General features: G+C 31.5%; 2 protein-coding genes across 9 annotated transcripts in view; one reads left to right on the top strand and one right to left on the bottom strand.

The window, feature by feature from the left end:
- Window positions 1–14,540, bottom strand: part of LOC114929866 (adenylate cyclase type 6) — a 124,870-nt gene extending 110,330 nt beyond the window's left edge. For all 3 annotated transcript variants that reach the window (XM_085489724.1, XM_085489719.1, XM_085489720.1), the window contains exon 1: window positions 12,811–14,540. The gene's annotated coding sequence lies outside the window, so the exon portion shown is untranslated. The remainder of the gene's footprint in view (window positions 1–12,810) is intronic.
- LOC114929868 (uncharacterized) overlaps window positions 1–26,971 on the top strand; it is a 67,403-nt gene that overhangs the window by 22,212 nt on the left and 18,220 nt on the right. For 3 of the 6 annotated variants that reach the window (XM_029301566.2, XM_029301563.2, XM_029301565.2), the window contains exons 1-2: window positions 24,523–24,751; window positions 26,483–26,792. In XM_029301566.2, the coding sequence (XP_029157399.1) occupies window positions 26,534–26,792 (259 nt within the window). In that variant the 5' untranslated portion in view covers window positions 24,523–24,751; window positions 26,483–26,533. Of the gene's footprint in view, window positions 1–24,522; window positions 24,752–25,463; window positions 25,661–26,482; window positions 26,793–26,971 lie in introns of those variants that run through there. The other 3 variants (XM_029301567.2, XM_029301564.2, XM_029301568.2) reach the window with 3 other exon arrangements.

Genomic DNA, 26,971 nt, shown 5'->3' on the forward strand with positions numbered 1-26,971 from the left:
TGTACAGGGTGTTTAGCGGTCAGGAAAATCTGGAAAACCGAGATAAAATTAAAAAAATTTGATATAATATAAATAAAAAAGGTAATTATTAAAATAGTTTATAGTGACATGTTTGTTTCGATTATCGTACATAATGCAAATTGTATATAATTGATTAAAATTTTTGTTTTTTTAACTTCCGAACATTTCATGATTTAACATTGAATTGATTTATTATATAGATATATGCAAATTATATATTTGGAAAAAATAATACTAAAAAATCAGGGAATTTTGTTCATCGAGTCTACTGGACACCCCGTTTTATCAAATAATTTCTCTTTAATCAAATCGTAAATTTTTATTCAACGACTTTTCAAGATGTACGTTTGCATTCTTTTTTTGTAACGGTAAAACAAATACTTGTGAGCGAAAACAAATTTAATTAAGAGGGAGAAAAATATACTTACATACATATATGTATATTATTTACTATTTCCGATATATCATATGTAATGTACAATACTATCCACGCCACGAAACGAGAGTGTACGATCATTTCGATTAATCAAGCCCCAATTATTAATAACGCTTCATCCGGTGATCTCTCGAATAAGGTCACGAGAACGGAATGCGAAATAAAGAGCCCTCTCTTCTCTCTTTATTATCTGATCGTGTATATACGCGATAAACCCGCTCTCTCTCTCTCTCCCTCTTTCTCTTTCTCTCTCGATTGCCTGATTATCTCGTGGTCTCGCATGTGCAATAGGTCTTAAACTCGCGATCTCGTGCGCGACAAAAGCATTTCGCGAACCCGACCACGCTGGAGAAAAACGAGATATCTTCGGGGATCGCGATACTAATTGTAAGTACAATTTTCCTCTGCATTTCTAGAATTCTATACATTTTCAACTCGAGAAGCGGATTTTTTCCCCCGAGATTCTGCACCTCATCTTTCATTTTTGCTGTACGATCAATGAAACGATATTAAATTTTTTTGATTTTATATTATATTCTAACCCGTGTTTTATACAGACTGTTTCAGAACTGACGGGAAAGTTTTTAATGGCAGATTCCTGCACTGTAAAAAAATATGTAATATTATATAAAAAAATATGTCAAATTACATAAATAATAAATGTAAAAGTACACGATAAATAATGAAAAGCTATACATTTTCATCATTTATCGTGTAATTTTACACTTATTTTTTATATAATTTTACTTATTTTTATGTAATATTATTATATATTTTACCATTCGGAGATGATTTTTCCTCAGCGAAAATGTCGAGACACAAATAATTTTTTAATTATAAGCTGTTAAAAGTAAAAGCTTTTTTTTGAAACTAAGCCTTGTGGAAATAAAATATTAACAAAATTAATTATATTCTTCAGTTAATTTAGGTAGTTTGCTTTAATACAATTTAAATGTAAAATTAGTTATAAAAATACATAATAGCAAAAATTGGGAACATGCTAAAAATGATGGCCTCCCTCAACATTTTCGCTAAGGAAAAATCGTCTCCAAATGATACCAGGAATCTGACATTAAAAACTTTTTCGCCAGTTCTGAAATATTCATGTATAATCATAAAATTAATTGTATTTATAGATTGAAAAATCCTCCACAATAAAAGTACTGATAATAATAAAGGGGAGCACTGTTTGGCAATTAATTTTTGCTGTTTTATACCTCGGCATCGATTCCGCACGCAAATATACATACATAATTAATTGAAGAACGAATCTTTTGATACAGGCTTTTAATCTCATTTGTATTACTTCTGTATTATTCTTTCACGTCATCTCTATTGAGAACGCCATATTTTGTGCACAAATAAATCGCAGAACTTTTGTATTAAATAAGTATTGTTACGAGCTGATGCAAGAGACCGATAAAAAACTGTAATTTTTATTTTTTATTTTTTTTATACGAAATTACAGCGCTCCCCGTTCATTATTATCAGTATTTTAATTGCGGAGAAGGATTTTTCAATCTGTATAGCCAATAAAAAAAAAAAAGGCCTTGAACTGAAAGTCGGTAAAACAGTCATGGTCAGCATCCTCTTACTAAACTTTACGGTCTAAAGGACAAGTTGGTTCCTGACGCTAAGGAGAAAATCTAGAACGATTGATTTTTACCATTATGTATTTTCGATGCAAAAGATTTTATCTATAATGCTTCTCTCTCCATTATTTATTCAGCAAGAGCAGCCCGTTGCTGAATATTTATTTAAAATGGGTCGAAGCTACACAGAAGGACCAAAGAAGTCCTGATCCCTCCACTGGAGGCTTTTTGCCTTGATATCGACTTTTAACGTCATCTTTGGTCGGCTATTTACGGCTTAAGATCGCATCGACTCTCGCGTCTTTACTTTGTTTACGTTATGCGTCGGCTTTAAAACCGGAAGCGGAAACTACCTGGCATACGTCGTCTGTCAAACTGGGTTAACGCTAATGCGATTTTCCGACTTAGCGAGCAGGAATCCGATTAGTCTCCTCGATTTTTCAATCGTCTGTCGCGCGCGATTATGACGGAAGTGTTTGCGGTTTTCCTCTTCAACTTCCGGTTTGGGTCGAAACATCTGTCAAAGTCGGTCGATCTTCATCGCGATTTGCAAGTAGGTAATCAGCCTTATCGCAACATCTTCTTTCCTACAAACGTCGATTCGGATCGGGAAATGAGGGAATTTATTCGACGCGGAATCTAGAAGAAGAGATATTAAATATAATTGTAAAATAAAGCGAAAAATATGTATATCGTATAGTTTAATCCAAACTGTGTTATATGCAGTTGTACGGGAGAGTTATGAATAAATTATGCAAATTGATATATATAATTCGTGTGAGCTTAAAAGGCAGGAGTTGATCGAACCTTATTTAAATTCTGAATAATTTTTATACGCGATATCCTATAGTTATACATGTTTTGCATGTAATATTTTAACATTAGCTCTCTTATTTTATTTCTCGATGGAAGAAAAATTATATTTTCCATAACACTCATGTTGGAAATTTCACAAATAGTTTGCTGGATGATAAAGCAAGACAAATTGGCCGAAATGAGAAATATATTAAAAGTTTTTATACACGATAATTTATCCCGGCACACGTCTGACATTATCACGTATATGTTGTTTAATCGCAATATATTTATTTTAGCCATTTTTCGATAATATATTCAAATATATATTTTAATAAATATCCCTTGAAAAAAGAGCGAGAGAGAAAGAGTAGAAATATTACATATTTTACCATCGCGAAATCGATGATATTTGAACAGGCTGCTTGAATTTTTGATGCCTCTTTTTAATATCATTGGATTTAGAATGGAAAGCTTTTTTTTTTTTTGAAATCGCGAGGAATCAATTAAATATTAAGGAATGCCATTTGTATGAAAAAGAGTGCATATATTAAAAATGCGCTCGATTACCTTTATTACTAATATATTTCCTCGAAATCATATCAATTGTTACATCACTCGAGTTGATAATTAGAAATAATCCGGATGCCGTTTTCCACGTTTTCGTTAAGCTTTTTCAATTCTATTTATAGCATTTATTTCGAAGATTAATGTTTAAGTGATAGATATACCATTATCTCTATACAGCTCGGAATGATTTGACTTTGACAGTTCGTAAATGAGTTCTGTCCATTGGATCTCTCTGTTCGTTGGCAGCTTTCCTATCGCACATATAACAAAATTCTACGGTTATGCCAGCGATGGCGCACATCGGAGAGAGAATAATTTAATAATATTAATTTGATATATATTGATTCAATCGCATCCCTCATAACCGAATTACTTCCCGTAATATACGCACGTGATATATTCCTTCAAATTTTTTTTAGAAACTCCTAAAATCAATCCTGCCGACAGCGTCTATTCGATTTCTTATTCGACGGAATAAATTTTTTCCGCAAATTTTTCGAAGTGACATATATTTTTCTATTCGCATAAAATTGGATATTATTTATTTGCGTCAAGTATATATATGCGTGTATCGCTGAAAAGTTTTTCCGTAGGCGAGCGGAAGTTTTAAATGCGCCAAGCTGCTTTCGCGAAAACCATATTTACGCCGGGAATATTTTTCAAAATGCTTGGTGAAACGGCGAATTTCCATTAGCATTTATTTATGTGTTACACGAATCCCGTGGATGTGCTATACTATTTTCGTCATTTCGATATATAATGCAGAAAGCGAAAATAATTCACGCGGCTCGGAGATTTCGCGAAACTCCGCTATTTATTTACGCACATCAGACCATTCGAAATTGTTTGATTTAATGAAAACCAAGAACTTCTGACTTGTGCTCGTTTTGCAATTCGTTTGCGAATCTGCGAATGAAACAAAGAATGGAACGTGACACGGATGAGTTTCTTTCAAACAACGATGCAATTAATTAACGAAGTGTCGACTTTATTAAAGTCGATTAAAACTTTCAATTTCTTTATGATCCGCGAGATCAATTCTCCTCAGAGAAGCTTCAATGAAATTATCTTGTTTTTTTTAAACTTCGCGATCATCCAAGTATAAACTCTCGTTTCTCTTTTAATTTCTTAATGTTATTTATTTCGCTGCGACCTTTTTCAAAAAATAGCTACCGATTAATAAGAGTCAACCGAGTTACTGCATCGGAAAAATTAATATATTAAGAAAACCAATATATTTATATCTCAGAGTTTATAGAAATATAATATTTGGTTTATAATATACGATGTACAAATTATTATATTATATTATATTAATTAATATAATTTTTTTCTTTTTTACACATTTAAAATATTTATTATTATATATGCAAGATTAATAATTTTTTAAATATTTTAGTAATTAATTGCGCGATTAAAATTTATCCTGTTTTTCACAAGTTTTGGCGCATAGATCGTTAATTTTCAAATTTATACGGGAAGCCTAAAGTGTGTGTGTTTTCGATTAAATTTCACTTAGGGCTTCACAACTTCGAACAGAGGGAGAGGCAATTATACAGGGGGGGAGGGAAGTTTGCGCACGCTTTAAATGAACAATCCAAACTTTCGCCATAGTCGATAACATACTTACGAGTGAATGACCCTCGGTTGAGAAGAACAAGTGTCCGAGGTTATAAATAAATATCGCGCGCGCGTGTGTATCTGCTTTAGAATCGATCTTCGCGTTAAGCGACTTGAATGCCTGGTTCTTTGATTAATCCAGTAAAATTAGACTTGAAAAGGGTAAAACTTCATAGAAATTACGATCAAGCTGAATTTTTGTGGAGACCTTTATTTCGATGCTCTAATGAAATCCTGAAAAGTCCTTAATTTCATCCAAGGCGTTTTTTATGGGGGGTAAATTTTAGTTTTTTGCCATTATCTCGAAAACTATCAATTTTTCGAGAAAAATAGTCATTATGAAAATTCTAGCTCGTAAAATTCTCTAAAAAAAACATTTGTATATTTTTTTCGCACAACCAATCGTTTTTGAGTAAATCGTAGAGTTGCAATATCTGTAGTTTGTAAAAAATACGAACTTTTCGTTCTATATCTTCGAAACGGTTAATTCCACGAAAAAAAAGTATAATAACCTTTTTGTAGGGAGTTTTATGAGCTACAATTTTGATAATAATTATTTTTCTCGAAAAATTGATAATTTTCGAAATAATGGCGAAAAACTATAATTTACCCTTTTACCCTTTTACCTCCCATAAACAAGAATGCCCTGGATAAAATTAAGGAGACTTCAGGATTTTATTAGAACATCGAAATAAAGGTCTCCCCAAAAATTCAGCTTGATTGTAATTTTTATAAAGTCAAAGTCTAATTTTACTGGACTAGAGCGTCGACAAATTCTTCTTCGAGATCTCCCGAGTGATGAAGTATTTTCGATATTCGAATCGAGTGTCATTTTTCCCTTCTATCATTGTCTGTCCACATGTCGATCATTATCACTTGTGCGTTATTTATGACATATGTGCGTATATAAACGAAAATCGATCATTATCGAAATCTCATTGGAATCGACTATCGGCGCGAATTTAGTGGCAACATGATCAGATTATTTTTATTCACGCGTGAATTTCCCTCGAATATTTATATCGATCAATTCTCAAAACTCTTCTGAATTTCACTACAATTTCGTCAAGATATACTTATTTCTCGCGTATTGTTTGCTCGAGGAAAAATGCAAAACATTGATATCTCTCGTGTTAAAATAAAGTACCGACTTTTGCGAATTGCATTTTCAAGATATAATTTTGTCAGATATTATTTTGACAGATATATTTTTCATTTAGTCGTTTACTCTCAATTTATTCTATTATTGAATATTGAATATTCTATTTCAAATAAATTGAAAGTCGCGAAAAGATAAAATTAACAGAAATCATTGAAAATTTTATATATTAATAATTTTCAAATAAAATGTAATGAAACAATCCTTAACGAGACTATTTTATTTTGATAAAATTTATTAGATAAGCAAGTATCGAAACGTATCGCTTAATAATGTGTAGATTTATTATGTTTATATAACAAATGTTCAACCTAAAATAATTACATTTTATTTATAAAACGAGCTTAATTTTATCATTAATTTATTATTATTTTTAAGTATTCCGAATATATTTCAAATCTATACTTATTGTTTGGAGCTCAGTATTGTTCTAGAACGCATTACGGGAATATATGATATTTTATTAATTAGTTGACTATTGTTTAATTTGGCTATTGTTTCGCATTTATATAATACATTATTGATTTTTTGTATTATTACTGATTCCATTATCATTAAAAGTTTGTAATATGATATTTGATCCCTACTGACATTTTGCATCTTGCAAGATATCTACAGAATGTCCCAAAATTAATAGTAAACCTGTTAATAGCAGATTCCCAATTTTTGTCATGTATCTTCATAATTAATCCTTAAATTAAAATTCTATTAAAATAAACTGTATGAAATTAATTAAAAAATATGATTTTGTTAATATTTTCTTTTTCCACAAAGCTTAGATTGCAAAAAACTCCTTATTTTGAATCGTTTATAACTCGAAAATTATTTGTCTCGACGTTTTCGTTGAGGCAAAATCGTCTCGAAATTATTCCAGGAATCTCATTAACAGATTTACTACTAGTTCTGAGACACTGTGTAACAAGCAATTTGCGAAATTTCTAAGCGACGGTCGAGGGTCAGGGAAATCTGGAAAACCGGGCATTGTCAGGGAATTTTATAAATCTGGAATTGTCAGGAAAAAAGTCAGGAAATTTTACTATTTATCTCGATTTTTTCACATTATTCGACATTTTTCTCAATAATTTGAAATTTTTTTATTAAATAAATGTAAACTTTTCCTTGATTCCCAGCACGCTAATTTTCTGTGTTGTTAAAAATCGTTCATCTACAGTGTGTTCGTTCATTTATATTTTTATCGTCGTGTTATTTTATTTCAATGTGTTTAATAGAGATAAAATTAAAAAATTGGATATAATATAAATAAAAAAGGCGATTATTTAAATAGCTTATGGTGACAAGTTTGTTTCAGTTATCGTACATAATGCAGATTGTATAATAGATTAAAAATTTTCTTTTTTTAACTTCCGAACCTTTTCATTGTTGACAAAAATATCTCAAGAGTTTCATGATTGAACATTTAATTAATTTATCATATAGATACATGTAAATTATATGTTTGAAAAAAATAATACTAAAAAGTCCAAGAAAAAATTAATTTCTGGCCTTGAAAAATCTGCAAAGTTCTTTTTTTAACTTCCGAACCTTTTCATTGTTGACAAAAATATCTCAAGAATTTTATGATTGAACATTTAATTGAATCATATAGATATATGTAAATTATATGTTTGAAAAAAATAATACTAAAAAGTCCAAGAAAAAATTAATTTCTGGCCTTGAAAAATCTGCAAAAGTTCTTTTTTTAACTTCCGAACCTTTTCATTGTTGACAAAAATATCTCAAGAATTTCATGATTGAACATTTAATTGATTTATCATATAGATACATGTAAATTATATGTTTGAAAAAAATAATACTAAAAAGTCCAAGAAAAAATTAATTTCTGGCCTTGAAAAATCTGCAAAAGTTCTTTTTTTAACTTCCGAACCTTTTCATTGTCGACAAAAATATTTCAAGAATTTTATGATTGAACATTTAATTGAATCATATAGATATATGTAAATTATATGTTTGAAAAAAATAATACTAACAAAAGGTCCAAGAAAAAATTAATTTCTGGCCTTGCAAAAATCTGCAAAAATTAGATAATTTTTTTCATTGAGTCTGCTGGACAGCCTGAGGGTCAACAACCGTTTCTGTTAGACGATGTTAATCCTTAATCGAAACATTCGGGGCATTCGTGCTCGCAGGGCGTATCCGTCCGGACACGTCAGGTCCATTCCACTTAACTTGGACTCGCAGATAAAGGCGTCACGATTATGATAAATGTGAGTTCCGAGTTTTAGGGTAGCGCGCCTTTAGTTAATTCTCGGACGGACTCGCTTAAGGAATTTTATCTTGTCGTTATCCAAGAGGCCGAACATAACCCGATTTAAGCATTTCTCCCTACTCGCTCTCGTAATGTAGTATCCTGCTAAATTACAAGTTACACGAAGCTCCCGAGAGCCGGGATGTTAAATACCGCGGCAAATTCCTAATCTCTCGATACGCACGCGATCGTATAACGTGAACCGATTTTTGCGTCCCAATTTTCTCCCGCTTTTGATGTATGAATATTAATCGGACGGCTTTTTAACCCGTCTGTTGATGCATAATTTTTTAACGATATGTATGGATAACTACGTATTTTCGACATATTATATATTGCGATAATTTTTTTATATCAGCTGATGGGCATTTTTATTTTAGCTTTCCGAACACAGAGAACTTTTGTATTCTGTTTCGGGCAGGAAAAAGTTTGTTTGCCGGAAATATACTCCCGATATAATATATAATAGTATCATAAATAATAATATAATAAATTTAACAAATAATGAACACATTTTTAATATTTAAAATTTGCTTCAGGTACTTTGATACCTATTTTTTCATTACCAGAAGCGTTGTTAAACGAAGGGAGTTTGAATGCGACTATTTTTTTCTCGGGAATATTTTTCCAAGGTATTCTCTCTCTCTCGTCGAAAATTATTTATATATCAAAAAAATATTGAAAGATTGATAGATTCATCTATAAGATACACGATGAGAGAAAACATTTTTTTTTGTGCATTTTATTATGATCAAAATTTCAGAAGTTACATGACGCTTTTTTCGGGCAGAGAAAAGTTTGTTCGCAAACAATTTGCTGCCGTTATAACAATATATAATAGTATAATAAATAATAACATAATAAATATAATAAGTATACAAAATACATAAAGTTGCTTTGGGGAGTTAAATACATTATTTTTTCTCGAGGATATTTTTCCAGGATACTCTGTTTCGTCGGAAATGATATTTGTATGTAAAAGAAAAGTGCTCAGAAACAAATGTCTAACGTTGGGTGGTCGATAGCTTTATCTATAAGATACGACAAAGGAAAAAATGTTTTGCGCGTTTTATTGAGATCGGAATTTCGGAAGCTACATGACGCGAGATGTTTCATGTTTCCACACGCTCGTTAGTCGTATTACTTGATTAAGAGTTAATTAGAACGCGCGCACACGTGCCCGCACGTGTTGGAGCGTTCCGTAGCTCTTACAAGCGACCTCGTGCAAGTTTGTAATTACGCATGTAATGGAATGCCCCGCACGACCATAAATTGCTTCTCGCGGAACGAAGAACAGAGAACTGGTTACAACTGGCACTTACATCATTCGCGATATTTTTCCCTTTAGTTTGCCCCCTGCACGCTTATCTCTATACGTGACTTTTTAAACGAAGGAATCCGAATTCTTCATGAATCGTGTGTTTTATATATTTATATAAATAATCCTAGACTATTATTGAACAGGTGAATTTTGTTAAAATCTTTTTGCGCTCTTCGTTCATATTGCATGAACTTCAAGCTCCGCAACGCTAATTTAGTAAATAAATTACGTCACGGGAAATATTGAAAATAATAACTCTACATTTGTTGGTTCACGTGTAAATATTAATTTCTGTTATGCAGAAGAATAATATCAAATAAATAAATATATATAATGTGTAATAAATTTGGACGCAGTTATGCAACATGGGGAACCAACCACCTATTTTTTTTTTTTCGAGATTTTTATTGCAAATTGTGTCAGAATATATTCAGTAAAAATCTTAACGTAAAAAAAAAATTGTGATTGATTGTTCCATATTACATAATTACATCTATAATAAATATATAATATATATTTTAATTAATACATATTTTATATATATATTTTACCTAAATATATATAAAATATATATTAATTAAAATATAGATTAATTTCTGTTATCCAGAAGAATAATATCGAATAAATAAATAAATATATATAATATGTAATAAATATATGCACGCAGTTATGCAATATGGGGAACCAACCACCAATTTTTTTTCTCGAGATTTTTATTGCAAATTATGTCAGAATATATTCAGTAAAAATCTCAAAATAAAAAAATTAGTGATTGGTGGTTCCATATTGCATAATTACATCTATATATAAATATACAGGGTATTCCAAAACTGGCGGAAAAGTTTTTAATGGCAGATTCTTGGTATCATTTGGAGACGATTTTTCCTTAGTGAAAATATTGAGAGAGGCCATGATTTTTAGCACGTTCCTAATTTTCGTTACTATATATATCTTTATGTAGTTCTGTTAATATTTTATTTCCACAAGACTTAGTTTCCAAAAAAAGCCTTTATTTTCAACTTATAATTCGAAAATGACTGATGTCTCGACATTTTCGCCGAGGAAAAATCGTCTCCGAATGACACCAGGAATCTGCCATTAAAAACTTTTCCACCAGTTCTGGGACACCCTAGAAATATTTTACACAACTATATCGTATAATATTTATTATCGATGCGGAATCGTGGTCATAAAGCGATATACGGTCGAATGTGCTAAAGGGTTAATTATCGCGAGATGAAACAGTGGTCTTAGATCCCATCGGGCGTCATCATCGGGTCATCAATTAGTAATCGAATGTAATGTATGCGAACGTGAAGTGCGCGCGACATCGACATCGACGGACATAATGTATGGTAATTTATTCCGTGGAGATTTCGCGGTCTGGCGGATTAGAGATGGGACGATAAGACGACCCGACGTTTGCGAGGATAACAACACGCCGGCGGCTCTCTCGAATTAACATACAGTGCGGCTCCGTGATGCGAACTGACACGTCTCCGCGTCCACCAATCATAATTATTATTCACGAGCTCAATTAGTGTGTCACGCCGTTAACGAGGTTTCGCCGCCGACCGACCTCGTCGTGCTGCAGCCTCGATTTAACAATGTCGCGACGCCGGCAGCGGCTTTGATAATTAATTAATTTGTCGCTAAGCCGCGATGCTCCCTTACAAATTGTCCGGCACTTTTATTCCCGCTACGCATAGCAAGAATGAAGTCTTAATCTCGCCTCATTCATCATATCGCCCACATTGTGCGCGTTAATTTCGCACGGTCCTACGATAATACTTTATTTGTTTCTCTGTTTATTTATTTATGTATATATAGAGGAGAAAATATATTTGTTTATTGTTACGTGAAAAAAGAACTTTTTTTTTTTTCAGTACAAAAATGTGTGACTATTTATTACAATTACTAACATTAGCGAAAAATGCGGAATAAAATGCTAATGAAAAAAAGAATGATATGAGAATAACAATAATAAAGTGCAATAAAGAAAAAGAAATCCAACGAAGATATAATGAACGTTTAGAAAGACCTGAGAGATATGAGATCGCGATTGGAGATTTTGCTCGTTAGTAAATAATATAATGAGGATAATAAATGTTAACTATAATAAATTATAGTATAAGTATAATAAATATACATATAATAATTATAAATAATGTAACTGCGATAAATAATGAGATAAAATTCTTTCGCGAGATAAACTAATATCTATCATTAAATAATGCAAGACTGAAAAAAATTTGAAACGTGAAATTTGAGATTTAGCAAAAATAAGGGCCATATTCTTCGATATAAAAAATTCTCGTATACAATAATTTAAGATGCGTATGTTACCTGAGAGAAAATTTTTCTCGCAACATTTCGCGCTATATATTTTCAGCAATTTCAATTTACAGGATGTTTAACGGTCAGGGAAATCTGGAAAACCGGACGTTGTCAGGGAATTTTATAAATCTGGAATTGTCAGGAAAAAGTCAGGAAATTTTACTATTTATCTGGATATTTTCACATTATTCTATACATTTGTCTCAATAATTTGAAATTTTTTTATTAAATAAATATAAACTTTTCCTTGACTCCCAGCACACTAATTTTCTGTGTTGTTAAAAATCGATTCATCTACAGCGTGTTTGTTAATTTATATTTTTATCGTCGTGTTATTTTATTTCAATGTGTTTAATAGAGATAAAATTAAAAAATTTGATATAATATAAATAAGAAGGTGATTATTTAAATAATTTATGTAGTGACATGTTTGTTTCGATTATCGTACATAATGCAGATTGCATAATTGATTAAAATTTTTGTTTTCTAACTTCCGAACCTTTTCATTGTTGACAAATATATCTCAAGAAAAAAATGATATATTTGGAAAAAATAATACTAAAAAGTCAGGGAAAAAATTAATTTCTGGTCTTGAAAAATCTGAAAAAATTGGAATTTTTTTCGTCGAGTCTGTGCTAGACACCCTGATATTTTCAGAAATTTCAACTTACAAAGAAACGAGAATTTACTCACTTCGCATCTCGCGGCATCTTGACGCGTCTCCCATCCCGTTGTAGGTCTCTTGTGTTTCCCTCTTCTCGTTTTCCTTTTTCCCTTAAGATTTTCCTCAGCACCACATGCCACGATTATCGCCTGATGAAATCAACCTTTTCACGAGACGCGTCGATTCTCTTCAAGCACGATAACAGATAGCATGATGCACTCGATTATGTGAAAAGGCGCGTCCTAGGTCGTCCTTATCTCTTTCGATACCACCGCAATAAGAGGGTATCTATGCGATGAGAGCCTTCTAGTGCAACTGGGTGGCATCTAACAATAGGTTTGTCGAATACAAGGTATGGAATTATCGAATCGCGAAGCGACGTCGCGGATTCAACACGCGAACTCGATCGTCTCCTGGTCGAGAGGACGAGATGACGAAGAGATCGAAATTATCGAGATCTCTCCGTTTCATCAGTCAGCAGATTTTTAGAGAGGGGAGCATTAATCCGATATCGGAAAGGGGATTATTTCTCTTTTCCAGGGTAGTTTCTTTCCGCTGGGAATCCCGCCTGGAATTAAGCGGTTTTATCCTATCCGCGTTTATTATTCCCACTCTTACTACTTCTATTATCTCGCGAGAGCAATTGTGTAGCCAGAAAGGAGGGACTTCTTTATTCCTTCTTCTAGAGTTCCTTATCCCGCGAGAATTGTTATTACAAGTTTCTCGAAACGATGCCTCCGCCGAGAGAATTTCGCGGCGATATATTGCGATATATATAAAGGCGCCTTTCTCGTTTCGCGAATTTGCGCGGTTGTTATATTATCTCGTATTAAAGACCTTCGGGATTATTTGCTGTATCCTCTCAGGATCCTCTTTCTTTTTTTTTTTTTTTTTTTTTCTACGCCTTACATCGTTCCATTCGCGTCTGGTTCGGTTCAAAAATGAAGATACACCATTATATTATTGAAATTGTATTTATTCAGTTTTTTTTTGCGTGGAGAAACTTAGCATCGGCTTTTATTGCCCAGGGATTCTGTATTTTTCTTCCATTACCCTCATCTTCTCATTTCCAATCTTTATTTGTATTTTATACAGGAATTATATTATCGTGCGCGCAATTCAAATCCCGATTCGATATATCGGGCGCCACTCGATTCCGCGCCGCCTCGTCTCTTTGGCTCGATTCTGAATTTAATCGGCGCGTGATCGATCCCGATTATCCCTCTTCTCCTCGTCAAGTGTTCTCGATGTTCGCTCGTAATGCTCGCAACGCTCGCGCGTTCCCTTAATGCCCTTAATGCGTGCAGTCACGGAGGTGCGTGCCTCGTCCTATAGCGATTATCGTATAAGCGAGTGTATGTTCAAGATAGAAGGAGGATTGCTCCAAAGCGTCTTTTGATTTTTTAATTTTTTTTTTTTTTTTTTTTTTTTGCTTTTTTAGAGGGTTTTTATTTTTTATTTTCTTTCTCTTCGATTTTCTTGTGGTTCGACCAAAAACCGATTTCGATTGATCGATTATCCTCTCGCAAATATATATTTGACTCCGAATCCGGATGCACTTCTCTTCGAGCCACGAATCGCACTGTCGATCGATCGATTTATATTCGTTGTGCGCAAGAACGAACGTTCTTTTTTTATTTTTTTTTTTTTCTCGGAACACGAAATCTCGCAGGTCGTGTCAAGGGTTCGTCGACCGGCTTTTCGATCGACCCTCCGGCACGAAGAACGAGCGCGATACGCCACACACGGATGCCGCGCGCCGACTGAGGTTGACTGCGCGGCCCCCTCGAGTTTTCACACCGATTTCAGGCCGTCACGTGACCCGCCGGCTACCCCGACAATGACGCGACGTCGCGTGGCGTCCCGACGCGCATAGGACGGCCCTCTTACCTGTGTATCGTCCCCCAAGAAGCCACCCCTTACGCGATCGATACATTTATCGTTGATGCGAGCATCGATTCCAGCTGTTTTATATGGAAAAATTATTAATACCTGGATATCTGTTATTTTCTCATTACAAAATTGTAGGTTTAAAAAAACTCTCGTTACATGCGCATATTATATAAATTTCTTAAAACATATAGTTTTTTAAAACAATATAAATATCAATTTTATTGTATTTATTTTAATTAACTTTTAATTTAACTGATACGTGAATTAATTTGACAGATTTGAAGGGATTTAAAACTAAAATTTGTACATAGTTTTCTCATCTGTAGCATTCCCTTAAAAATCGATTTCAGTTGTTACATGAAAAAATTATTAATATCTGGATATCTATCATTTTTTTCTCTTTGCAAAATTGTGGGTTTAAAAAAACCCTCGCTACATGCGCATATTGTATAAATTTCTTAAAACATACAGTTCCTTAAAAACATATAAATATCAATTTTATTGTATTTATTTTAATTAACTTTTAATTTAACTGATACGTGAATTAATTTGACAGATTTGAAGGGATTTAAAACTAAAATTTGTACATAGTTTTCTCATCTGTAGCATTCCCTTAAAAATCGATTCCAGTTGTTACATGAAAAAATTATTAATATCTGGATATCTATCATTTTCTCTTTACAAAATTGTGGGTTTAAAAAAACCCTCGCAACATGCGCATATTGTATAAATATGAATTTAATTGTCTGGCATATCTGAAGGCATATCTGATTCAAAACTGAAATTTGTATTTAGTTCTATAGATAAATTATTAATACTTTGATATCTTGTATCCTCTCCTTACAAAATTGTGAGTTTAAAAATTTCTTAAAACATACAATTCCTTAAAAACATTATATAAATTTCAATTAATTGTATTTTAATTAACTTTTAATTTAACTGATAGGCGAATTAATTTGACATATCTGAAGGGATTTCAAAACTAAAATTTGTACATAGTTTTCTCATCTGTAGCATTCCCTTAAAAATCGATAAAGCATCGATTCCAGTTGTCACATGGAAAAATTATCGATATTTTGATATCTGTTATCCTCTCTTCACAAAATTGTAGATTTAGAAAATTTCTTGTAACATGCACACATTGTGTGTGTGTATATATATATATATATATATATATATATATATATAAATTTAATTATATTTATTTTAATTAACTCTTAATTTAAAAACTCCGATAAGCGAATTAATTAATTGTCTGACATATCTGAAAGGATTTCAAAACTTTTGTACATAGCTCTTTCATCTGTAACATGCCAAGAAGCCGCAACTCTGATGCGATTGATAACATTTTATCGTCGAATTAAATTTTCGATTCTAGATATTTATGAAAAAATTATTACAAAGAAATAAAACTTTGATGTTTTCTTACCTTTTTACAAAACTGTTAGATTTAAAAAATCCCTTGCTTACGCATATTATAAATATATCAATTTAATTATATTTACTTTTTAAATTTTTTATTTTTAATTATATCTGAAGATCTCTCATCTGTATTATTTTCTAGAAAATCAATCCTATGGCGATTGATATATTTTTCATCGATGCCATCGATAGACTTTTTTAGATCTATTTATGAAAAAAATTATTAATACGCGCGAAGAAATAAAATACTTCGATATATTTATTTTCATTTGTTCTTTATAAAAGTTGTAGGTTTAAAAATTTCCTTACACGCGCATATTATAAATATCAATTCATTATATACTCGCTCAAACTAATTTCTAATTTAATTAATAAACAATTGAATTTAATTATATCTGAAGATAGAATTTCACATTCACTGAAATTTATACACGGCTCACTTGACGCGAAAGCAAATATAATACATGTTATGCGATGTTAATTCACATATTACTCGCGCTTTCTGCGTTTAGAAGGTCGTCGGGTCAGATCTGTCATATCAAGCTGTAACAAAGCGACATTATGTACGCGCTACTTACGAACGATTGATGCAAATGTAAAACCAAACTTGGTTAACTAGCCGTCGGGCTTTACCGTGCTTTGGAAACTCGTTATAGGAGAAATGTCTGTTTAGAAAATCTATATAGAGAGAGCGAGTAATCGTAGCAACGATGTGTTCAGTCATTCGACTCGGAAATGGAAAGGCCGGGAAGTAGACACGCAATAGACAAATCGTTTCGCGTCGAATCACGTATCGCGTGCGAATCCTGGGCTTTTTCATTTTCGATCGCAACTTGCCTCTAAGAAGCGTTTCGTTCGATAAATGAGAGTTCGGCATTTTTTTTTTAAATTTTAGTTGAGGGAGAATTCAGATATTTCGCACTTAACACGCGGCGATTTTTGGAAATCCTTATTAAATTTGTTTTAGAAACCCGGGAAAACATTTTTTATATGTAACAATATAAAATTATATAGAAATATATAAAATTATACATATAATTGGAAAATTATATATATGAAATATGTCCGTACATAATGAGATAAAAGTGCTTTTTTATGTATAATTTAATTATATAAATATATATATATATATATATATAATAAATATTTCTTTATATATATAATTATATATAAAATTTTTTTTTCGGAAATCTTACAGAAGTAAAAGAGGAACGACTGTAAAAACGTTCTATATTCCTTGATTGAGTTATAAGTCCCCCTTATTTAATTAAATTATCTTTGTATTAATTTTATTGACCAAGTCTCGACTCTTAATTTCAATGTGAGAGAAGATTCATGTGACAATAAATGTAATTTCGGCGTTTTTTCTTTTAATTTAGAGATTTCGGATTAACACGCTATTTTTTTCAAAATTTAACAAAATGTATATATTTTTTAAAATCTTATAAAAGTGCTAGAGAACCAACTATGAAAATTCTTTATGGTCTATACATTCCTCGATCGAGTCGAGTCGAGTCTCTCCTTAAATAATATTTAATTGAATTATCTCTATTAATTTTATTGATCGAGAATTTATTTTCTGCGCGAGAGAAGATCCATTTAATAATGAATGTAATTTTTCGGCATTTTTAATAAATTCGAATTGAAAAAAATTAATATTTCTGTTTAATTAATACGCTGTGTTTTGAAAATTTGCAACAAATGTTTCTTTTTACAAATTTTATTAATCTAATTTCTGTGCGAGTAAAGGTTCATTATGAATGTAATTTCGGCATTTCTAAAAAATTAGAGATTTCAGTAAGTCTTTGTAACAAAATATTTTTTTTTTAATTTTATAAAAGTGTTATAGAGAACCAACTGTGAAAACTATACGATCGAGCCGAGCTCTTCCTCTCTCCCTCTTAAAACTTATTTAATTAAATTGTCTGTATTAATTTTAATCATTTAGAATCTAATTTCTGCGCGAGAGAAGATATCACGGCTCGGGATCGAGTTGCGGTAATTAATGGAAATAATTAATAGCTGCCCTATCGCGTACGGATAATGCAGCTGCATCACGATGGCAAATTACACCGGAATGCGTTTCTGTGTGCGAGAGATTACTGCATCCGCTTCGGGGATGAAAATCGAACTTAATCAAATCTGTATTGTGCGGTGGATATATTATTACGAAACCAGAGCAATATATCCCACGCTTTCGGGATTTCGGTTACGTCTATCGTCTCGTCTCGTAAATCGAAATTTTTTCGAGAGAGATAGGTCGACTCTCGCATATCGGTCTTTTATATCTCGATTGATCCGCTGTCCCTCTGTCGAATATTAACGAGAAAGCTCGAAACAATTTTTTTTTTTTTTTTTCGTCATGTATCTGATACGAGAGATTCGCGGATAAGAGCGCAGAATAAAGCTCATTTTACACGATTTATAATTCGCGAATTTTATTTATAATTTTATGTATCAAATTATGAATATAATTATTCATGTGGAAAAATTTTTGTACTACACGAACCATAATTTAATTTAAAATTATGGATAAAATATTCGATTGTAATTGATAGATTTTACTACATATAAGCACAAGGATATTTCTTATATTCACCTAATAAACCTGTTACCTGCTCCCGGGATTAATAATTATTTTAAAAAGATATTTTATTTTTATTAATTATATTTAATTTTTTAATATAATTAATTTTAAATATTTTAAAATATTTTAAATATTTTAGATATTTTTCTTAATGCCAAAGTACCGACACTTTTTAATCAAATATTAAAGGTTTTTATTTTCCAATCACGCGTGTAAATAAATTAAGACATTGTCACGTATATTTTTTGTTCTTCTATAAATTATTAATCAAATACGAAATGTTAAATTGTAATTTATGTCTTTATGTCATTTACAATTCACCAATCACGAATATTTGTACACTACGCATATTTCATGCGTCTTTTCTATTCGTAAAAAAAAAATAGAGCATTCTAGTTATAATTTGATTGTCACGTGTTTTCTGTATTACACGAGGCATGAAATTAATAAATGAAATTTTGTCGCGAATTATAGATCGTGTAAAGTGGGCTTTAGGCGAAAAATTTATAAAAGCAGAAAAAATGTAATCACCGACACTGTATATCCCGCGATATTGTATAAATCCAGCTATTATATTCTTATTATATCCCTTCGCTCCCACACGTTTACGTATATATTTCTGTCCAGATTTAGAAATTATTGCCTCTAATGACCTGTGCGTGTTGTTGACGTAAGTAAAGTACGTAAGATCTCGTAATAATTCTCCGTAGAATAATTTATTACGTCGATATTCGTAAGGCTGATACACATTTTCTATTTCAGTGGAAATTTCTATCGTAACAATCATTAGAAGCGAGTGAAAAATAACGAGTAACTTTTACCATCAAAAAAAGACTGAAACTTTAGCTTAAAGAACAGTAGATAATTCGAACTTGGTAGAATCTTCACTCGATGACATTATCATATTGACAGACATGATTGACGTAAATTTTTTTGAAGAAGCAAGTTCTTCAGAGAAAATCTTGCTTCGTTTAAATTCAAATGAAATTTATGATAATTTTAAGTCGCGATTTATTTTTCAAGATTGCAAAGTTTCGGAAGAAATACACATCAGTTGATTAAAATCTCTCTCGACATTTCGAGACAGAGGGACAATATGTTTATTTCATTAAAGCTGAAAAGGTCTGGGTATACTTGGCCTTTGATAAATGCAGCATGAACGCGATCATCAAGAGTCGCCTGGGATGCGCAAAAGAATTCGCATCTCATTTCAAAGTTTAAAGTCGTCCGGTTTTCACTTCTTAGAGAGGATTCGCTCAAGAAAAAAAATTGGTTTTTTTTTTTTTTTTTTTTAAATTTTCCATCACAGGATCAAGTAAAGAAAGAGCATCTCGCGATATTGGAATCGCCGACGAAAGGGATCTCTTAACAAAGAGTTAGCGAAACACTTATAAATTAGCTTTATATCTCAATTTACTCCGGTATTTTTTTTTCCTTTCAATGAAAATGTAATCGAATTGTGTACGAGACACCCTTTAATTTGGTTGAATAGCCTCGTGGTCCGTTTTGCTTCCGATTTCCGTCGTCCTTTGATAGGAATACAATTATATACGGGCATTATATCGAGATCGGTTGATGGGCTTTCGCTAACTTGTCAGCCAGACTTCGATTATCCAAGTGTCGGTTCAATCAACCAATTCCGTTAGTCGCAAACAATAGCAATTACCAGGCCATGGAGAGCTGTTATATGATTGTACTGTATATATGTATGTATATATATAGAGTGTCCCAAAATTATCGGACAAAATTATTTCTGTTAACAGAGAGATTCTTAAGATTATTTGGAGACAATTTTGCTTGGCGAGAAAGGTCATCATTTTTTGCATGTTCTCCATTTTTATCATCATGTACACTGAAAAAAGTTTGTCAAATTAATAAAAAATTTAGTTCAAATAAATAATTTATTTGTTTTGAAAAGGATTTTCTTATATCAAATAAGTATTTTTATATCAACTAAATATTTGTTTCAAATAAATGACTTATTTGAACGTATTTATAGTGACATGTTATGTTTCGATTATCGTACATAATGCAGATTGTATAATTAATTAAAATTTTTGTTTTTTTAACTTTCGAACCTTTTCATCGTTGACAAAAATATCTCAAGAATTTCATGATTTAACATTTAATTAATTTATCATAGATATATGCAAATTATATATTTGGAAAAAATAAAAAGTCAGGGAAAACATTAATTTCTGGTCTTGAAAAATCTGAAAAAATCAAGGAATTTTTTTCATTGAGTCTGCTGAACACCATGTTAAATTAAAATTCTACTAAAGTAAACTCTAGCTGAAATTAATTAAAAAATGTGATTTTATTAATATTTTATTTCCACTTAGTTTGTGAAAAACTCTTTATTTTGAATCGCTTATAACTCGAAAATTATTGGTGCCTCGACATTTTTGCTGAGGAAAAATCGTCTCCAAATAACCTGAGGAATTTCCCTATTAACAGGGTGTCTGGCAATAAAATACCCTGTACATTGTCTATCAAATTCTCTCTCTCTCTCTCTCTCATTAGATTCGAAAACGATGCTAAATATATACTGATGTATAATGCAGATATTTAATGCATTATTCGCATAATATCGACGCAATGTATCATTGTTATTGTATTTATAGCTGCGTTTAGAGTAATGTAGGATTTATATGCAGATTTTACACGGTCTTCTCTTAGATTTATAGCACTATTATCCCAATTCACGCGATTAAACTCTCCGCTCGAAATAATAGCTCTTTTTAGAATACTGATTCTTTTTCCTTTATCGTTTTTTTTCTCTCCCTTTCGCACATTTTTCCCTTCTCTCATCCTCTCGCTATTCTTTTAATACTACGTTTCTTCTTCATTCAACATTGCCAGACTCGAGTTTAAATGCGCCATTGAGAAACGCATAATGCCATTGTTGTGTGGACAGAATAAAAATCAGTCTACTTCGCAATTTTCCGAAACTTCAACTTCTTGTAGCCACCACTTGGCCTATACCCTAGTTCCATGTAAATTTTAGTGGTTTATAATTGTATGCGAAATGAAGAATTCGCGAAAAAAAAAAGATCTTTTCTCAAAACACAATTTTTCGGAATTTTTCAAGAATTGTCAAACGCATAAAATTTTTTGTTTTATTTTTTTTTTAATCTAAAAACACTACATCCTTTCTTGTAAACGGATATTTATCTCTTTCACAGTTTGCTGATCCGGCTATTTTTTTTTCAAAGTTTTCTCTGAATATTTTTATCTCTGAATATATATATACAATTTTCGATCAGCCATACGATGTTACATATGTCAAAAACTTTTAGTTTTCAATTAGCACGATGTTCGATTATGATGCTCGCACAAAGTAATGATGATTAATGATGATTCGCGCGATGTCCATTACATTATGGGATTAAGGGAATGATTTAATGCATTCTAGTCGATGTTGCGTTGCTCTCAATATATTCACGACGAATAATTCAGAATTTTCTAAATTAATTCAGAGAGCGTGACTTGTGTTGCACATATATGTATATATTATCTTATGCTCATGCGCAAAATCAAGACCGTACATATTGCAAGAGGCACATCGTCATCTCTTTTTAATTTTTTTTTTCATTTTTTTAAATTACTCTCTAATTTTGTATATCGTGAGAAAAAAGATCTATCCCAGGAAGCAAAAAATCTTTGCTATAACGTTATTATAGTTGTCAAGTATGTAGTTTTTAACATTGTATGCAACTTTGACATCAATTTTTTCGAAAATAACATTTTTTAAATATTTTATTAATATTTTGAGAGCAATATGTTATTAAATAATATTTTTAAAATATTTATAAAACATTATATCATAACGTTAAGAAAATTTATATAAAATCAACATTTTAAAATGTCGATTAAATATTTCTCGCGATTTAATCTTTTTTATAAGATTAAAAATATTTAATGAATTTTTATTTCATTTTTCCGACGAGATCGATTTTTCAGATTTCAATGTGCAATTAAGCGTAATTTGACACGAACGTTACATTGAGAGAAATTTTATTTCGAGCTTAATTATCCCGGGTATTTAATGTTGAAAAGTGAATTTTGCGGCAAATGATCGCGAGTAATCTATTCCGAATATTTGATAGGATCTCTGCAGGGACATTTATTCTCTCTTCCTTCTGTTAACGGTTCAACATATATCCATTATACTGCTGAGCTTGCACGTGGGTGGACTTTATCTGCTTACGTAACTAAGCAAGATTATTTGTATTTTTTTTTTACTACACAGTGTAAAATCACTCGAAAATATAACAGACTTGATAAGGACAGAGAATATGGGACGTATGCAAGTGTGTGTATTTGTGCATACATATATTTATTTATTACAACGTATTATATATAATACAGATATATCTGACTTTGACGTAACTAAATAAGCTACTATTTGCATATTTTATTTTTGTTACGCAGTGTAAAATTACTCAATGATATTAATGGCAAGATAAGAAAGAATGTGACACGTGTACCATATGCAAATGTGCGCGTACATATTTATTTAATGCAACTTATTATTATACATTTATATATAGGTGAGTCTAATTTTGACGTTTGTTTCTGCTGCATCTTTATTAGATTCACATTTATTCTATTTAACAGGAAATACGATTTCCTGCTAATTTAATTATTATCCTTCGAAGACTAGATTTAGTCTTGAATATTAAAAATTAATAATAATTAGAATTTTAATATTAAATAATTATATATTTATCAGATTATGGTGAATAATAAATCTTAAATAATATGATTGAAATATATATTGAATTATTCTAAGCTAATAATTTGTAAAAGTACGTGATTAAACCGATGTTGTTGAGGCTATTTAATTCTTTATCTACTTACGTAACTAAACAAGCGATTATTTTTCATATTTTTTTATTGCATAATATAAAATTACTCAATGATGCAGAAGCTTGATAAGAACAACGAATATGGCACGTACCATATGCAAATGTGTGCATACATATTTACTTAATGCGACGTATAATATTATATATATATATATATAATAAACAGACGTGTCTGACTTATGACGTCTGTTACTACTTAGCAGCCTTAGTTTTATATTTATATTTATCTCCTATAGGAGAAATGTATACATTTAATCGATTAATCTTATAGTTTCTCCAAGACTATATTTAGTCTTGAATATTTAATAATATTAATATACATTTAGTCTTCAATTAATAATAATCACATTAATAATGTTGTGTGTGTATGAATTATTATTGACTAGATTATATTGAATTATTCTAGAACCAGTATTGACGTTGCAAAAACACTTGATATTACATCACAATATTTATTTATTATAAAGAGACATTTTTTAAATTAATTTTTATAATATATATTTCCGACTCTACGGTGAAAAATTCGACGAGGAAGGATCGACAAAATTAATCGATTGCTTTTTCCGATGGGGTATGTGAATTATTTTTTATTGACCAGATTATATTGGATTATTCTAGGACTAGTATTGACGTTGCAAAGATGCTCGATATTACATTACAACATTTAATTATAAAAAACATTTTTTAAAATATATTTCCGATTCTACGGTGAAAAATTCGACGAGTAAGGGTCGAAAAAATTAACCGATTGTTTTCCCGTTGCAAAAATACTCGATATTACATTACAATATTTAATTATGAAAAAACATTTTTAAAATTAATTTTTACAAATATATTTCCGACCACGTGAAAAATTCGACGCGAGTAAGGGTCGACAAAATTAATCGATTGCTTTTTCCGCTCGCGAAGTACGGTCCTGGCGACAGACTGGCGGCAGAGGCCGCAGCACAAAGAGGCGCTGTCCTCGTCATTAACAATGGGATGAAGTCGCGGCTTCTGCTAGCTTGCCTTATCGCGCGACTCAGTGCTCGCGATCACTCGCGATTAACGCGTGCCGCGGTGTCGTCATCGTCATCCGTCATCATCGCGCGTCAACGTGGCCGACTATCTCGCGGAGGAGACACGACGTTCCAGGATAGCCGGGGAAAGAGTTTCTCCCGAGGGTGGGCGGTGTCAGGTTAGGTTCCCTCGTTAAGGGTGAGTCCGAGATATTTTTCCTGCACAAGCGTGAATTTTTAAACAACGCGAATTACTTTTTTTTTTTTGCGCTGCTCTGCTCGATCGATCGTTCGTTTTTCTCGGAAGGTGACAGCAATGTTTGACATATCGTTGACAGATAATTCTGTGTATATGCTGATAAGCGATCTTGGTATATAGGAGAGATTCTACGTCTTACCCGATGACAGGTGCTGCTTTGTTTATGTGGCGCTTTTTTCGGAGCAGTGCATATTTTTTGTGTCCGGTTTTTTTTTTTTTTTTTCGTTCTCTTTGTATCAGTGTGGTCCACAATAACGAGATTTTTTCCGGAAAATCTCTTTAGTTATCAATGAAAACTTGGTCATTTTTTTAATTATCAAGTGAAATATGTGAATAAGATAAATTCTGTCGTATTTATGCTGTTCATGATTAAAAATCGGGTTATTTATATTTATTTAATAATGTTAACATTAATTAAATCAAGTTATGAAAACTGTGTGTAATATCTTTTATAATTATTACGTTACGGTACTTCATTATTAAATCATGAAATAATTATAATTTAATTAACATTACAAATATTGATATTTTGTTATTTATGCTTACTTAATACTCGCTTCCGATTATTCGTTAGAATACTAATCGATGAAAAAAAAATATTTGATAAGCCATATATTTTATTTGCACAATAATATTTTTACAAAAAATATAATGTTTCGCATAAATATATTTTTTTTCTATCGTGTCACAAAATATATAGAATGCATTTACAGTGTAATATTAAAAGCAAACAGAGTCTTTATCTCTCGGTCGTTCATTGACACGTAGATATCCATTAGAATCCACGAAAAGGGCGAGGTTCGCGAAATTCCGCGTTTCAGGATCGTAACTAGAAATTAATTTTATCAGGTGCGAAAAATATTTTACTTTAATAAAAATAAATATAGATACATATGTAACATTACAGTATAATGAATAAATGTAATTCGAGTAAAGGCAAAAGCAATTGTTGTTTGAAATATAAAATAAATTATCCATGTTTTTTAAATATATATTTTTTAAGTTAGACGCAGTTAAGAAATTGATCGAATCTTTTTCTTTTTCATTAAAAACTGTTCTCCGAAATTGTGAAAGTTAGTCCTTTCATTACTCGTGTGCCATATATCACACACTTTCTGTGGTTGCCATATATTCAATTCAAAGCTGGATTCCTTATTCAAAACGTTATGAATACAGTCAGACTTAAATGCGACCGTCTAATTCTCAGCTCATAATATCAGTAATTTAAAAATAGAATGGAATTATTAGATTTATTTTACATTTAAAAACATAATAAGAAATTACTTGATTTGTTGATCTCAATATAGCAAATTATTTTATTTAAAATAGCGAATTGAAACGATTATTTTTATATCATAATTTATAACTTACAATTAGTTGAAAATAGATGTCACTTGCATTAAATAAAGATACAACGAAATCAAGGCAAAATCCATCGATGGCTAAAATTTTAGGCTACAAATGTGTTATCGTAAATATTATATATATTAATAACAATAATAATAATAATAAATATATATATATATATATTAATTATATATATTATAAGCTATATGCATTAGTTATTAAAAATTAAATAAATTAAATATAAAAATAAAATATTTAAAATATTATGAGAATAAAAAATGAAGATTACACTAATTGTAAGTAAGTTCGCCCTCGTTTCGCCAGAATAACGAGAAAGCCGTCAAGCTGGCGAGCCTAACGAGCTGCGTGTCGACGATGATGGACGACGAGGAGCAGGAGGAGCTCCGTTGCACCGGAAGCGACGTCGAGATCGAGGAGTACACCGACACCGAGGAGTCGCCATATGTCGCTTATCAGGCCGGAGGCGATAAGCTGTTCGATACCGATCGCGAGAACTGGCAGAGGCTCCGCTTCCTGGCCACCCTCGTGTCCGTCGCGATATCAGTTACCGTCCTCGTTATCACGTATCCGCTTTATCTCGAGAGCGTCGCTGCCGTCTCCAGCGCTTACACAGGTATAGATATACATAAACATGTAAATACACATACGTATGTATGTGTGTGTATTGTATATATATATATATATATATATATATATATATGTACACGTGCTTAAAATAGGTACGGCATACATGCATGAATTGATCAGAATTGACCGATCGATCGTTGAGAGGCTCCTCGTAATTCCGGGATT

This window comes from Nylanderia fulva, unplaced genomic scaffold, assembly GCF_048542155.1.
Source record: "Nylanderia fulva isolate GAGA-0341 unplaced genomic scaffold, ASM4854215v1 Scaffold9, whole genome shotgun sequence".
NCBI classification, from domain to species: Eukaryota; Metazoa; Arthropoda; class Insecta; order Hymenoptera; family Formicidae; genus Nylanderia; species Nylanderia fulva.